The sequence below is a fragment of the Dermacentor andersoni genome, chromosome 8 (genome assembly GCF_023375885.2).
Source record: "Dermacentor andersoni chromosome 8, qqDerAnde1_hic_scaffold, whole genome shotgun sequence".
In the NCBI taxonomy this organism is placed as follows: Eukaryota; Metazoa; Arthropoda; class Arachnida; order Ixodida; family Ixodidae; genus Dermacentor; species Dermacentor andersoni.
Window position 1 is genome coordinate 117,623,934 of NC_092821.1, and position 17,427 is coordinate 117,641,360.

Consider the following 17,427-nt stretch of genomic DNA (forward strand, 5'->3'; position numbering starts at 1 on the left):
TGTTAGCCTCTAAATACTTTTGGTGCGCCCTACTAATCACCTAGATTGGTATCCCGTAATCTCCCAGTAGACCCGCTCTCAACTCTCGTCGCATCGTCCTAAAGGTTAACATTCGAGCGAGGACTTGCACTGTGTCTGCACATCATGTTTGGCGGAGTGTCTATTTGTGTAGCTAGCTACTACGTCAACTACATGGTACTGAAGCCCGTGAGACAATCCCGAGCATTACTTAGGGCTAACGTCACTTTGGGAGCACTACGAACAAACAACGTCCATTTCGCTCTGATCTAAAGCCATAAAAAGTTTAACGCATATTAGCTACTACAAGCGTGCCTATGATCTGGAAATTTATTCGCCTGGAGGCCGTGACCTAGGAGATGGTGAGACCACGCGAACTTTCAAGAAACTAACAGTTGTATTGAGTACAGTCTAAAAGCACGGTAGTTCTCTTCGGTAGTGTGATAAATGTCAAAAATTCAGGTACACATAAGAAAGATGCTTTAGCTTTGAGGCGCTGTTTTGGAAAATTATGAGTTAGAGGACAAAAGTGGGCGTATTGAGGATGCACTGTACGCCTAATATGTCACTGATATAGCTATGCTGCTAAACTGAACCATCTTTACTGCCCCCTGTTATTTCTGAGTTTGAAACTTGTCCCCTAAATGAAATAAGAACATTAATCCATGAAAAGTTGTTAGCCGTCTGCCACAGTAGAATAAGATATCAAGGGGCAATAACCGTTCGAGGGTCGATTTTTTTCGCCATATGCGACCACCCATGGTCGATTTTTGGATTGCACATTTAAACTCTTCAGAGGCACCTATTTCGAAAAAAAATTATCGTAATTTTTCTAGCGTGACCATAAAGTGAGAAAAAAAAGTTTTGCGTTGGCATATATGTACTGTTTATTCAAAAAAACAATCAAAAATAGCAAATAAAGTTATAAGAATTAAAAAAAAAATTGGCGCATTGTTATACACAATGGCCACAGGAAAAAAAATACACAAGAAAAATGCCCACACGAAAATTTTTCGCAAGTCTCAAATGTTCCTCTTGCACTCATGTTTCTTCAGCGAGCGCTAGTCCTTGAGGCATGGCTCCACACAGAGCGCTTTGTTGCACTCAGCGCACATGTACACACGGTGACAAAATATTACGGACCATGAAATCTGACAAAGAGCTGCATATCCCCGTAACCTCACAACGCAGCCTGGTATTTGCATCTAGGACCTCGACTACAATATGCTAACATTGCCGCATACAATTTTACTGGCTATTCCTACAGGCTGGTCGGGAGTCGAGCGTTTTCTGAGATTCTGTGGTCCGCAAACTTTTGTGGCCGGGTGTACCTTGTGTCCTTGCGACGTTTTTGCTGCTGAGTGGTGTTGGCGCAGACGTGGCACCTCCGCTGGGTACTGCTTCCCTGAGCAGCCGTGGGAGGCAACTTCTGAATAAAGTGCCAAAAAAGGAAAAGCATGCACGGCAGCATCCTTCGTATGCGGACCCCTGTGAGCAACAAACGAGCGAGTAACAGGCGGTCACCCTTTGAGTGATAAGAACGAGATAGCCATCAGTTTTGCGAGCGAAAGAAGTTGAAACCGCGTGCGGCACAAAACTAAAACCAACCGCAGCGCGCCCGCGAGGGCGCCAATGCGCGAGCGGTAGCAGACGCGCCGGAGCAAAAAAAAAAAAAACTATACAACGAAAACCGAGAAAGAGACGCGAGAACAAAATTCCATGTATTCCCACATAGTGGCAGCACATTCCAGGCAAGAAAAAGCGCGCGTTTAGACGTACAGACGGAGCCGTAAATATACGGCTTCGACCATTTTCGCACCTGTTCGCGGTGCCGTATATTTACGGCCTCGACCCTCAAAGGGATAAAAACATACAAACGAAAACAAGTGGTATTCATTCAAACTGAAAAAAAAGGAAACAAAACGGCACAAAGAACAAGATCCTCTTGTCATATTTTTGATAAGAAACTACTCAAACAGACACCACAATTAAAATGAATGCCCATGTTCTCACTGTTGCAATAAAACTAGTTACGCTAGTACACATAGTAAATCCTTGCTTCTTAAAGTTCGAGAACCGAAACCAAATAAAGTTGAGTGAAATCTTTTTTTGTACATGCAAACGTCAAAGTGCAATCTGAATCATGGGCACAGTGAAAAGCGTGACGCGTTATTCAGCACAAACACACCAATGGAAGAATTTTAACACCTCGATACAAACACCAAAGTTGGCTCTCAAACGTCAAAGTGCTCTACTCAGCATGCTATGAAACACCAAGCATGGTTCTATGCCACTTTATTTTTGTCGCTGCCCACCCAAGCCTGTAAACTTCGTGCCACAGAATTGTAACCAACAAAAACCGCACTCAGCGCGGTAATGCACTCGGCATTAACTACGTCACTCTGTCGTAACTAATTACGACAATCTGAATTCTGCGAGAACCAACTACAACACTCTATGCTCAGCAATAACTAGGTCATTCTCTACTCTGCATTAACTAATTAAGACATTCTGCATTCGGCACTAACTACGACACTGCACAACAACCCTAATGTTCTCGGGTACGTGGTGTCCCAACACAGGAAACTCTCACACGGCAGAAACGAAATTTCGCGAGCTTTGCATGAAAAATAAGAAGACTGGCACCAGGCATATTTCACATTATATCTATTTCAAAATCACAATAGGCATTCCGAAGGGTTTCTTCAACCTCTGTAGTGGCTTATGAACATAGCGCGAAGACGTCAGCCGTTGAAATACGTGAGCACATCGGCGTTGAGGTCCAAGTCAAACCATGCGGAGTCTTTGTAAGTGCAGCACTTTTAGCGACGGGGAAGGAGAGAGAAAAACACGATCATTGTTAGTGACTTGAATCTCCTTTGATATCAGAAATGAAGGACTGATTATTGCGCAAAAGGCCAGTGCAAATTTCAGTCACTGTTGAATCAAAACTACAGCTGTCGCTAAATTTTAGACAATGATGCACATTCTAACAGTAGCTCTGCCTGGAGTGCATGGCAGGCATCCTGTTGTTAGTCTTTCTCGATAAACATACGTCGCGCAACGTTTTCCGACAACAGTAGTGGCAAAGAGCCGAGTCGGCGGCTGAATTTCGTGACAGTTTTCAAACTTCATCTGATCTTCTCGTTAGCCTTGATAAATTATTTTTATATTTTATGCCCACATCTTACACGTGAAAGCACTGGTCATGACAAATGTATTGTCAAGTTGGTTCCTTCTTTCTCTATTCTATATTCTGTTTGTTACAGCGAAGCTGCTAAGGGCTACTTTCTCCACTATCATGTCCAAGTGTAGAAAAAAATACCGAAGATAGTGCAATGCCGGACCAACCCGTGGCGGAGGCGACGCAGGCGTCAAGCACTCCCCATACGTGCGCCGATACCAAAGGTAGTACAATACTGGGCCAACCTGCAGCGGAAGTGAAGTAGGCGTTAAACACTCCCATACGTGATCTGAATGCAAAGATAGTGCAATGATGGGACGACTCGCGTAGGAGGTGAAGCAAGCGTTAAGCGCTCTCCATACGTGGGCCAACCGCAAAGACTGCGATGCCGGGCCGACCGCTGCGGAGGGGCAGTTCACCATTAAGGGGCCCACATAAACAGCTTCGCTGGTTATCCTTCTTCAGAGAGTGGAATGACACTGAGTCTTTATATCTGTGTCTTAATTTTATATCTTTTGATTTTTTCTATTTTCTTCTTTTCTCTTCTTTTCATTAATCTCATTTTGTTCTGCTCAGCAGCAGCTTTAGTGAAAGTGGGCAATTTCTTCAGCTCTAGGTACAATTTCTGTATTCCTCCAAGAAGAAAATGCAAGTATGAAAATTTGCGAGTTTCAGCAGTCTAACAGCAGTCTAATCAGCACTCTAACAATTTTCGCAAGTACATACATTTTCGGAAATATTTCAGCGGGACATCTGTTAGAAGCCAAACAGTCCATTCTCAACAGATGGAAGTGTCAACGGCTTAATCGTAGGCTACGCAAAAAGATATCTGAGATTAACAAACACATTGAGGAGCATTGTGTAACCCTCTCTAAACAGCAGTGGGACGAGGTTTGCAATTCGATAGACGGCCAAATGCGCAATGGTAAAGCTTGGAGCTTGCTTAAGCATCTGCTTAACGAGACCAATACTAAGTCTAATCAGAGGCAAGTCATTGGTAGAACCATACATGAGGCCGCACGAATGACCTCTGAGGACGAATTAATCCGCACGCTTGCTAACAAATATCTTCCAGTCGGCTCAGGGCGGTCTCCTGTACATCTCGATTACCAGGGCCAGGCCAATTCCTACCTGGATGCAGAGTTTGGCGTTGAGGAGATTCGTAGCATTCTACATGGACTCAATGGTAGATCCGCAGCAGGACCTGATGGCATCTCCAACAAGGCGTTGCGAAATCTGGATGAAAAATCAATCGCATACCTCACAGAGGACATTAATGAAATTTGGAGGAATGGAACCGTGCCATTACCTTGGAAGACTGCTCTCGCAGTACTCATCCCCAAACCTGGCAAAACACCTAGTGTTGACAACTTGAGGCCCATCTCGCTTACATCCTGTGTGGGTAAGGTAGCGGAGCACGCTGTCCTGAATCGACTCTCCCGGTTCCTGGAGAATAACGACATTTACCCCCATAGTATGATAGGATTCAGACCAGGCCTATCCACACAGGATACCATGAAAATGATTAAGCATCAAATCATAGACAACGACTCTAGCGACACTCGGGCCGTTTTGGGACTTGATCTTGAGAAGGCGTTCGACAGCGTTCTACATTCGCATATCCTAGCCTCGATATCTCGACTCAATCTGGGTGAGAGATTTCATAACTACGTTAGATCGTTCCTCTCGGATAGGAAGGCTACCCTCCGGGTAGCCGATCTCGAATCACAACTACTGGAACTTGGCGAGAGGGGCACCCCACAGGGGTCAGTCATTTCCCCCTGTTTGTTCAATATAGCCATGGTCGACCTAAGCAGAAAACTTCTCGAGATTAACGGCATCAAACATACTATGTATGCTGACGATATAACTATATGGTGCACAGGAGGCAATGACGGTCAGGTTGAGGGCGCCTTACAGGAGGCCATAGACACTATCGAAACCTATCTCGAACCCACCGGTCTCAGATGCTCCCCCTTGAAGTCGGAACTTTTGCTGTATAGTCCCAAGAAACGCGGTCCAAGGCCCAAGGGGTGGACATCGTTGGAAGACAGAGACATTAACCTATATACAAGAAACGGTTGCCGTATACCCAGAGTCAATTCAATCAAAATCTTGGGCATGATCGTTGAGTCAGGGGGTACAAATGGCAAGACTATACGCAAGCTAATTGCTAAAACTGAAATTGCTGTTCGTTTAGTTCGGAGGGTATCAAATCGGCATCACGGACTCAAGGAGGATAACCTCATTCGACTAATGCATGCCTTCGTTCTGTGCCACTTTAGATACGTGGCAGCCATGCATCGATGGAAACGGGCAGAGCGAGATAAATTGAATGCACAGCTTAGGAAGATTATTAAGCGGGTTCTCGGGTTACCCGTATACACTTGTACAGAGCGCTTAATGCAGCTTGGCGTTCATAATACTCTTGAAGAAATTGCAGAGGCCCAGGAGCGCGCACAGCTAACTCGCCTCACAACAACGAAGGCAGGGAGATCCATATTGGAGGAACTCGGATATCACCCCGATAGAGTAGCGGAGGAGTTCTCTGACGTTCCTCCGTCGATTCGTGAGAACATTACGGTCGCACCAATACCTAGGAACATGCACCCCGATCATAATCGCGGTAGAAGGAGGGCAAGGGCGGCCAACCTACTTAAGCAAATATACAGTGATCAGCGACAGGTCAGCTTTGTGGATGCCGCTTCTTGTAAGGAACGTCGGGCGTTCACCATCGTCGCTGTTGATGGTCGGCAAGGAATCACCAATGCTGCGTCGGTTCGGACGAAGGACTCCGAAATAGCTGAACAAATGGCTATTGCACTAGCCCTGCTGGATAGCTCACGGGATGTCATCTATAGTGATTCAAGATCTGCAGTCAGAGCATTTGAAAAAGGCACCATTTCCAAACAGGCCCTCAGACTTATTGGGGGCAAGGCAATCACGCACCACTTCATTTATTGGTTTCCCGCACACCAGGGTCAGATAAAGGGTGCTCCTCCCAACCTCAACGAGTCGGCTCACGGGGCTGCGCGTGAACTTGCCCACCGCGCTACCCTCGACCCATCGGAAGCCGACTTCCCAGAGAACAGGGACACGCCCTCCTCCTACAACGAAATTACTAAACACTACTATCTCAGCCGTAGAACCTACTTTGTTCCTCATCCGCGCCTCAATAGAGCTCAAGCATTAACGCTCCGTCTACTACAAACGAATACCTATCCCAATCCGTCGCTTTTACATAAAATCTATCCGGATATTTACACCAATGCTACCTGCCACGATTGTGGAGAAATAGCCACGTTAGACCACATGCTCTGGCGGTGTGCCCGGTCACACTCTATCATCGCTAACAGCTCTGCCAGATGGGAGGCGGTTCTCCGCAGCCCTCTTCTGGCTGACCAACTCTGGGCTGTCCAGCAGGCCCACGATGCGGCCGAGAGGCTCGGCCTTCCGGTTCCCACGTGGGAGCGGCCCGCTTCGTGAAGACTCACGACCTGCAGGACTTGATTAAAGTTTTACCATACCATACCATACCATCTGTGCACTGCAGCAAGCCAAATGGAAGACTGCGTAATAAATGTTGTTCATACAGTATATACACTTGAAATCTTAAGTCACAGCATGTAAGAGTGAATGTGTGGGCGTCTGCACACGTTTCCCGGCTATCAAGTGAACCTTAGGGGATCTCCAACTTTGGCACCTAGACATTCCTTCATCAGAAAAAACACGCGGTTTTGAGATAAAAGGACAAGAAAGTGCATTTACTGCCAGTCAGAACCAACAAGCGCCATTTTCACTCTTAATTCAGAGTAATCGGCCTCTCCTTATCGCCGTACGCTCGGCGCATAACGCATAGAACGCGGAGATACCGGGCAGTACTCACCGCAGGAAAAACATTTACAATTTAAGACTTTCGAATTACTAGCCGTATGGAATCAACCTCAGTGGCATTGAAATTGCCGCAGATGCTATCACGCGCACCGAAAATGACAGCGCACGCAGAAGCTCAGCTGGTTCCACATGGTCGCTTAAGCATCTCGCATAACGAACTTGAAGTGTTTTGCGAAAGAGTGAATTTTCTCGTGAGAAAAAAAATCACACTAACCACTTTCGCTTGCGATCAGATGGCTGCCGTAGGCGGGTCGCCTTCGTAAGCGTGATCGGTGTCACGATTTGTAGGCACGCGTTCTTCATAATCGATCTAAAGACAGCGACATTGGGCATAATCGCAACCTTTTTTTTTTTCTTTTGTATGCGCTGCTTTTCATTGGTTGACCACGCTAAGTAACTGTGTCTGCTGCATCTCAATTGACTGAAATCTGTTTTTACGAATAATTGTAACTTTTGAAATGTCTCAGTGAATACGTTCCATCATTTTTGAGCCCGGCATCGCGGCAGATAGGAACAAATCCGTTCGCGTGATAGAAGATTTCATAAAATTTCTCAATTCGTGTCGGCGCTTACACGATTAACAGCAACAGCCTATCAAGGCCGTGAAGATTCTACGGGCTAAGGAATGTGTTCATTCGGCCATTGGGCCCGAAATATCAGCCCTGTGTTAACCGAAACATTGGCAACAATCTACAACTAAAGTTGCTAGAAGGGCCTGTTGCTTGCTAAATTCCTGAAACATGTTGACATGCATAAATCTCAATAGGGCATAATATCGTAGGAAGCGTCGTCACAAACGCCCCTACAAACTGATTTCATGAGCCCACTTATAAAGTGTTCGCAAAAGCAGCTCAAACAAAAAGCAAATCGTGACGCTCACCACGTCAGCAAAGTCGGTCACAGCCAGTGCCAAGCGCTCTCACAAAAGAAAGGCTAAACGAATACATGTCCAAGTAAACTCTCCAGTGTTTTTTTTTTTCTTTTGTTTTATTGTGTTAGTCGTTATGTCGGTATATTTAATCGTATTGTCCTTAAAGCATATTTATCCCTGTTCTTTGGGCCCTGTTCAAATTCGTACTTACCACATGTTTTCTCAATATTTTCGCCATAAAAATTATCTTACGTAAACGCTATTCGCGATCGGTTACCGCTGGAGTAATTTTTTATTGTTGTTGGCAAATTTATAGCTGTTACAAACGACCGCTGTCCAAATGCCGGCCAATGAGAAAATATTCTCACGTAATTTAAGTTTTGCGCATACGCGAGCCCCTAATGTTGTACTTTTTACCGGTTATCTCTTATCAAATCGGATCTCTCATCAGGTTCTCAATTTCATGTGAGACGCGTTCATGCAATCCAATCCTTCGAAGGATACCACCTATTTGACACCGAAATCGCCGTGTCCAATCAAGTCGGGCGCGCTACGCCAATGGTGTCGCACAATCTGCAATCTACGCGACCACCAGCGAGTGCTCGACAAAGTACTCTGATGCATGTAAGGCACCCGTTCTAGTAGTTAGATTTCCGTGACCGCTGACCGTGTTCGATAAGCTTCATATAGTCATCATGCCAGTTTTCGTCTGAGTTCTGCGCAAGAGATCTCCCAAAAAGGATGTTCTATTCTGTTTCCATGTTTTCTATCAGTATTTCGAATTCTTCGCCGTTGCTACTTTCTGACCATGGATGGTTTGCATTGATGCCAGCGTGGCCGCCATCTTGGGGTCTTAGCAGCGCCAATAAGAAACATGGCAGCATGATAGTTGCGCCTTTCGCCGAGTGACGAACAGATAACAGCGATAATCCGGCGGAAGGCGGTATGCATCAAATGACGAAATATCGTAGGCGTAGCAATTTGAAGCATTGACGTCACCGTTACCATCATGCTGGGCTTTCAGCATGGGGAAAAGATATGTAAGGACACTCAATATGCAGGATATTGTTGCTGAACATTTTAGCATTTGAGTGTGCTGGACACGCATATTGAATACTACAGCAGAACACGGAAGCGCAAGGGACAGTGAGATAGAGATTGAAAGAGTTGATAACACGTGACGGGTTGAGCGATATCTTGGTGAAAGAGAGAGAGAGAAAGTGATAGTGATCATGGCGTCAATTCTCACAGCCTTTAACCACAAGAACTCTTCGTTATTGACTTGGTGCCTTTACGAGTACGTAAACGCAGTAATATAAAGCTTCCAACTGCTTTTTGTAGGCGCATCTTTTCAATGTCTACTGTCTTTCTTGTGCAACTCTGTTAGAAAACTGTTAGAAAATTTCTGTGATAAATCTGAACGGCACCGCCTAATTTAGTTAAATGTGAAGATCCCCCTTTGCTGGCATAGACGCGGTAACGAATTATTTTCAATTCCTAAACTTTACTGGAACAATTCTTTCTCCGAATACGTAAACATCTTCAAGAACAAGGTAAGTATTCTGTTAGAGAATCAATCGCACGACACTGTCATGCACACTGCTGTTACGTATCCGTCTTCGCGTTAAGTGCTCGTCTCAAGGTGCTTCCACAACACAACAGTTCAGTTCGTAGCGGGAAGACAGTGAAGGCAGGCAGAACACAAGAACACAAGTCTACGTCTCGCGGCAAGTTCGTGTCTTTTCTCTAACTTCCTCACGCACTTCCTATATCCAACATGTATTGCAGCAGTGAGCCCAAACTTTGACGACAAATGTTACCCACGCTTACCTTCCTGGATGTCGCTCGAGAATATCATGACACCGAAGCGTCGATGTAATCCCGCAAAGAGCTGCAACAGCGTGCTGCTGGTGACTCCCGCACAGCTTGTCAGGTCGACAAAGGGCACCTTTGTGAACACGGTCGTCCTCGAATCGCCGCAGCCTGGCAACAAAGCGGGAAAATTTATCCATTCCTCCGGCTCTAGACTGTTGTTTATTTTCGCCACAGCAGCGAGATATCACAGCTATCGCCACCATCATCGCAAGAATAACTCGCACACAACGCACACAGCGCCGTCCTTGTCTTCTGCAATGTGCTGCCCGTTTTGGCTTCCGGGGTGCATGAGCAGGTGCCACCCACTGTCAGAGTGGTGGGCTGTGCGCGCACAAATGGCCCAAAACATAGACTTCGCGGTAGCGCAGTGGTTAGCGCTCTCAAGCACCCAAATGCATAGTGCCGCACAGGCCGTGAGTTCGAAATGCTACAGTTGCGGTTGTTTTATCGCAGAAGTCGCTTATGATCAGTTTTTTTCGGAGGCGTATGATGGCAGAACGGAACAGGAACTACGCGATGTCCCGATACGGCAGCGCTCAGCCGGGCTGTTCCAGGCCGCACTGATAGCGACATATGACGCGCTTGCACCTTTCGCGGCATGTCAATGGTGTCGCAGTTTTCTGTCAGAGTCTAATTCTTCCACGCAACAAAGATATGGAATTATCGGAGCAGCTCTCTTGATACTCGTTCTCGATTTGTAGGCTATGGAGCCCTAGCCTACGGCAATACACAGTAGATAACATACAGGCTCTCCTTGGTAGCTCGCGTTTCCAAAGAATTGAAACAACCACTGAGACAACACTAACACATGAAAATATCCGAATTCCCATCCTAATAAATGCGGTGGGATGAAGTAAACCAGGACATAAAGGCATGCGTCAATCTCTGTCCGTGCCTTCTTCAACGTGGAGGCTATACAATATATTCACATACGGTCATATCGCAAATATTCACATATATTCGTCATATACAAGCAGCCGCCTGTGCCGTGCATTCTTCTTGCATTTATGCAGTAAAAGCTCGTTAATTCGAACTCGGTTAATTCGAACTCACAGTTAATTCGAACTGACGCCCTGGTCCCGGCACAGCCCTGTGTATTACGTAGGGGGAAACTCCCCACAATGCGAACGCGTCGGTGTCCACAACGGTAAATTCGAACTTAGAGCCTCTGGTTCACAAACCCTGGTATACATGGCTAGCGCAATCTCCGTGTCTGAGAGCGCAACTTCGTGGCCGCGGCGAACAGTTGTTTCCACGACGCATGCGCGCTGTCTGTCTTGCATGTGCCCGCGCCATTCGTGTAGCGCGCGCATCCTACTGCGACAGCGACTTCGCTTCCGCCGCGGGAACTTTCGGCTCCAGTGCTCCGGCGCAGGCTCATGGAGCCGCACCGAAGAAATGCAAGCGAGTGCATATTACTCATTACTTTTAATTTTCATTTCGGTAGCCCTACCCTGTATATAAACATGTTTTGGAGCATACGTACCGTCACGCATTTCGACATTAAGGCTCGCTGCCCACATGAGTGCGTGCCAATGCTTTTTTTCTGGAGCATGCGACTGATCAATTAATTTCGTTCGCTGTTCGAGGTCCTTAAGTTTATTCACGAGATCACCTGCCACAAACGCGTAGTAGCGCCTAATTCGCGATAACGAGTCCAGAGGTGGCTTCTTTGGGTTCCGCCCGCGCAGCGCCCGCGCATTCCGCGCTCGCCTCCACTCGCTTGGCCAGCTGCGTCGCATGCCTGATAACATGTCGGAGGATTAAAAAGGAGAGCTCGCGTCCGCCGCAGCCACAGTTGAGGCGACAGAATGGACGGGGACAATTTGGATGGACAGGAGGAGGCCTGGAATCGACATCGGAACGAGATGAAGAAGAAACAAATCGCCCAGGAAACAGACTAACAGCGCGCCGAACGACTGGCTAAACGCCGCAACATAGCTAGACAACCAGACTAACCTGGACTTGCAATCAAGATTAACCAAGGCTAACCTTGGCTTTCGCTGCGTATATCCTGGCATAGCCGAGCTAAGCCACTGGCAATGTTGTGAGACGCTTTCAAGGAGCAACGCTAAAACATTCGATTGTTTTCACAACGTCGCCTACGGGCTAAATTGTGAGCTGTCTTATTTAGCATAACAGTGACCAAAAGAAGCGGAACTGAATAGCGTATACGGCCAAAAACTGTCCTTGGGTCTAACGACGACAAGGTCGCAGGATCACAACTCAAAGAAAAGTGCAGTCCATTCATTTTCATGATTTATAAGATAGAGTCAATTTCACGCAGCTACGTTACTCTATGAGAGCTTACACATTGTAATACATTTCCCATAGACATTTTCGCAAGCCCCGTCGGATTTTTGTAAGCACAAACTATAATAATACAACTATACACAAACTATATAATACACAAACTTCCTGCTCTTACATCTAACGGTTTCTACCCACAGCACACAGACATCAGCATTAACCCTCTTTCTCCCTACTGCCTATACTTACCTACTCTAGTCAATCGCTACGGCGGAATTAAATCCAGAACGGGATGAAAATAGCTCGACGTTGTAAAATATATTGATTGGGGAGACTGGCCTTATTGTATGCCCAAAATGAGATCAACATAGAGCAAAAGGTGTCCTCTGCGGGTGCGTTGGCAGTCTACCGACTACACGCTACGTGCTAACCATATCGTTTACAACCCGTTCCTGGCGCCTCAACACATTTGATGTCGAACTGTTGAGAAATGAGATCCTTTGCAGTTACGAGAGCAATTCTCGGAGAGATCACCGTTTCCTTTTTTTTTTTTTTTTTGCGAACAAGAGAGTTAAGCACGCGACTCACTCTCAGTGTCGGCGGACGGTATAGACACGGGAACTCCTCCTAGAAGTAGCACCACCAGCGGAAGAAGGCCAGGCGTTGCAGCTTTCATACCGCCGCCTGGTATTCCAAGGATGGCTTTGCGCAAATGCGAGAAAGAAGAGCTAACAGGGTGTCTACCAAGTTGACATTTCCAAATTCCCTGAGTTTTCCAGGTTTTCCCTGAGCACTTTTGCAAAATTCCCTGAATGAGCCAGAGCTTTGTTTTACGTCAAGACAGGCTGACACCATGTTGCCCGATGCTGTCACTCTCTAGAAAGCATGTTGAAAAAAAAGACTTAATCCAGTTTGAATGGTAAGGAGTAATATCTATTTTATTTAAAAAGAAAACAGAAGGAAGGTGTTAGTAAAATGCACAGTGAAAAAAACGGTAAAACCCATTCCAAATTGAGTCGAACATTTTCAACTACGAATGAAAAGGAGATGCATACAGAAGTAAATATTTTTGAATATGAGCTATTTCTATCAACTGTTAGCAAGCTCATCGGTATGAGGCCTGAACTTTGTTACAACGGAGATTCTCTCTTAGCAGCTGGGAAGTCAACCTCAACTGTCCTGACATACTAGCTGTCAGCCCGTACACAACATCTCAGTCTTGGGTTTCACTGCTTTAAAAAGTTTATCTTGGTTTGTATGAGGGACACCTGCATCTCGGCGTCAGCCAGCACTTTGTTTTTTGAGCTCAAGCTCCTTCAAAGAGGCGGCGGCACGCTTCCTTTCCCAATAACTCCTCAGTGCATCAGTCCTTTCTGTTCTCATCCTCCTTCGGCCATGCGTTCACCCCATGGATCATTTGAAGCATCCACTTTGTCAGTTGTAAGTAAACGTCCGTGTCCGGACTCCCTAGGGGCCGCAAAAACATTCGAAAAATCGGGCAGTCCGAAAAAAATTAATGCATGTCTTTAACTGCCCTTAAGGGCTAAAATTGCCACAGGCACGTCCGAAAAACCTCTTAAGGCCTGCGAGTACATTTATTAGGCATATCGGTGCTCGTACTGTGACAGGAGACGGGGGCGCACGTGTGTATAATTAAGAAATACATACTGTGTCCCGTGACAATTGCCCCTTCCTGCGCTTGTTATGCTTCACCGCGTAACATGGCTGCACTGGGGCGAAGCTAACTTTCAGAAACTGGCATCACGCAACGTGTCGTGCTCTGCGAGCTTCGAAGCCAATCGCGAGGACTATAAAGGCGGAGTCGGTGCCATTGCTGACAGCGGCGAATTCTTTCAATGAAAAACATGGCGCCTCACGGCAAGAAGCTTAATAGCGAACGTAGAATGAGCTAGGCCTAACGTTGCCGCGGTGGTGGCTACGGCTGCAAGCGGATCTGCGTGCAAGAGTGCCGGTTCGAGGCGGCGAGATAATCAAAATGGCGGCGGTGGTGGCTTAGATTAATCCCATTACAGACCTGCAGTCAGGGCCATATACATTGACTCTATGAACTACGCGGTGGTGCCGCAAAGCGGTGCGAATTATCAAGCATGTCCGAAAAATCGGGCGTCTGGAAAATCGGTCGTTAACTGCTCTGGCAATACCTCGTGCCAATGACACGGCGTCAACGACGATTCGTTGCGATTCCTCTGTTGCTGGAGCCAGCATTAACGCGACTTTCGTTCCCTTTCAATACAGTTACAGCTAACTTTCCCTGACAGAAGCACCAATTCCCTGAGTTTTCCCTGAGTATTTCCAGACTATTCAAATTCCCTGAGAATTCCCGGTTTTCCCGGTTTTCCCGGTTGGTAGACACCCTGGCTAATGATGCAAGCAACTACAAAAACAGTCGCAGTTTCTTGAATGGCGAAGCATTGATAGCGGTTAGCAAAATATTACAAGAATGCATACGGTAAGGTTTGCAGTCTTACTGACCATGTAAATTGCAGTGAGCATTCGCTTAGTAAGTAAATTAATGAGCGCAGCGTTAAGTGCGCCTAAAAATGAACACACCTCAATCGGTGACCGTTAGCACCGACTGTGAGAACGGTGGGAATGGTTATAGTTCTTCCACTCACTTCGCCGCGTATTCGAAACTTCAAGATTACGTGACCCCCGACGCAATGCGCCCTGGAAGACAGCGTGCATCAAGCCACCAGTCATCTCGGGTCAAGACCAACCCTTGCAGCCGCAGCCGATTACCTCCAAGTTACGACGGATGGTATGCGTGCTCACTTCCCAGAACGCGTGCTTGATCGAACTCATTCAGCATAGTAGGCGCCGCGGGAAGGCCACAGGCATCAGGGCGCCATGCTTCTCGGCCCACCATAAGACATGTAGGTCAGTCCTCCTTATCACATTTGGATTTTATAAGGAACATCACGGCGGCGGCAAACATTCACTTGCATCCCTAAAGCTGCTATGGCAGTTAAGTTATGGTGTTTTAAGTTCCGTAGTAAATCCACAGGCTCTTAGTTACGCCGTAGTGCAGATTTCCTGTTTACTTTTCAACACATTATATGAACGTGCACGCAAAGCGCCTACACTATTGTTTCCGTGCAGCTCCGCTATAGGCATGCGATCACCGTGATCGGGAATTGAGCCTAAAACCTGGTGCTCCGCAGTTGAGCGCCATTGTCACCAGGTCACCACACGTTGTGGTAGGCTGAATGCCGATAACATAGGTGCTGGATGGGGGAGAAAAGAGGCTGCGTTGCTGATGACCGTGACTAAGCCAACATCGAGCTAAGGCAATGTAAGCACTTAGCAGTGCCGTTCGGATGTTGGCAAGAGGCCGACCTTGATTGCTTGCCTTCTTGGTATGGTATGGTATGGTATGGTATGGTATGGTATGGTATGGTATGGTATGGTATGGTATGGTATTCCTTATGCGATGGCGCACACCCACGGTGGGGGATTGGCCAAGATTTGGGTGAAATTAGGCTATCTTTATTAAAAGACTAAAATTGGTAAAGCTAACTGGAGGAAATGAACAAAAATAAAATGTTTAAGAATTCAAGACAATCTCTTTGTAGCACTTATAAAATCCTCCACGGTTGAGCAAATATCCCTGTGGCACTTTCCAAGAGAGGAGGCTCCTAGAGAAAGGATATTTATAATTGAAAAGCTCAAACCAAGCTGTGTAAATCTTGATTCTAGATTTTTTCTTAAAGAAGTGAAACGGCGGCAGAATTGCCACGGCGAACTCGTCTTCAACTCGCGCGGCAGCTGCGTGCTGACCACACGTGGGAACGTGTTGAGAGAAATGATGATAATTGCAATGCTGATTTCAGACAGCATCGCAAATTTGCCAAGTGCGACTGGCCAAGAATCGCTCAACATGAGCAAATGCTTTATTAAGAAACTCATTCAAAGAGAGTGTATCGTTAAGAGCGGTTCAATATCTCATGCTGCAACCGAGGTTTCAAAAGGGGGGAATTTGTTTTCACCAAGGCAACAGCAAGCCACTACTTATCAGCTTGCCTTTTTGGGACCTGCTGTCTTGTGTAAGCTTTAAAAGAGAGGAAGTTTAAAAGTATAAAAGTCTAGAAAATGAGGAACGGAAGTGTCCAAGTGATTAGTCATAAGGCGACCGAGAGTCGTTTACACCGAAAAAAAAATGAAGTCATAACAATCGTAATTGATAGGCCTCGCCTTGCTATTTAAGAGGTAATAGAGGAGAGGTGTACTCCAGGTGAGCAAAGGCCAAATATTGGCTGTAGCTTTTTTTAGCGACTGGTACAAAAAACCGAGTAGAGAACAAATGTATCAGAAAATGTAACTGCTTCTTATGATTTTTTTCACACAGTCGCGTGAAGCACTGCAGGAAATTAGTGGAAAAAACATGCGTTGTCACAAAGTGGCAAGTAATACGAAGAAAGAAAAATTATTTTTTTTTTACTTTGCAGATCCCACGCACTGGGAGTGTTGAGGTTATGTAAAGCATTATTCAAGGAGCTCGCTGTTTAGGACCGTTTGGGTCTCTCACGTAAAAGTTCTGCAGCATGCTGCACACCTGTACTCTGCCTGGACTATATGGCAAATATTTTTGGATGTGAAAGAGAGGACCAACTGGTTAACATCGATGGAACTCTGCCTGGACTGTGTGCCAAATATTTTTGGATGTGAAGTGAGGGTGAAGTGGTAAATATCAGTGGAACTGTGCCTGGGCTATGTGGTAAATATTTTTGAATGTGAAAGTGGGGGTGCACTGGTTAACATCGATGGAACTGTGCCTGGACTGTGTGCCAAATATTCTTCGATGTGAATGTAGGGGTGAACTGGTAAAGCATTTCCTCTGGGCTACATGAGTTAAACCTTTCTGCCATTAAGAGTTCTTTTTTTTTTTACTTTAGGAGACGAGATGTGTTCAAAGTGTCACATGTCAGTGTACTAATATATTCACTAGTTTACAACTTATTCATTGCAACTTTGTTTTTGCCAGACGGGTACACATTTCCCTCTTGTACTGGGCTTTTTTTAGATAAACCAATTGATATTTATTATGACCATTGCTTCCTTGGTTACATAAATGCAGCTTCCAGTGAATTTCAGTTTATTTCGAGGTTTATTCAAGCGTCTAATATCAGATTTACACTTTTATTTCTTATCTTCCGGAGTGCCAAGCTTATTGGCGCAGCATTACTCAATCTCATCGTTCACTGTACTACCGTAGTGCTGACTTGTTACACTGACTCCTCCGTTTGAGCTATCTATACTAATTTCACCTTACAGCTGCTTTCTGTTTGTATAATTATCTCGCCATTCCATCCTTTGA

At 45.9% G+C, this 17,427-nt stretch overlaps 1 protein-coding gene across 1 annotated transcript in view; it reads right to left on the bottom strand.

The window, feature by feature from the left end:
• Positions 1-10,331, bottom strand: part of LOC129384329 (uncharacterized) — a 73,116-nt gene extending 62,785 nt beyond the window's left edge. The window contains exon 1 of the mRNA XM_072284120.1: positions 9,798-10,331. Coding sequence (XP_072140221.1) covers positions 9,798-9,825 — 28 coding nt within the window. The 5' untranslated portion in view covers positions 9,826-10,331. The remainder of the gene's footprint in view (positions 1-9,797) is intronic.
• Between the last annotated feature and the right edge of the window lie 7,096 nt (positions 10,332-17,427).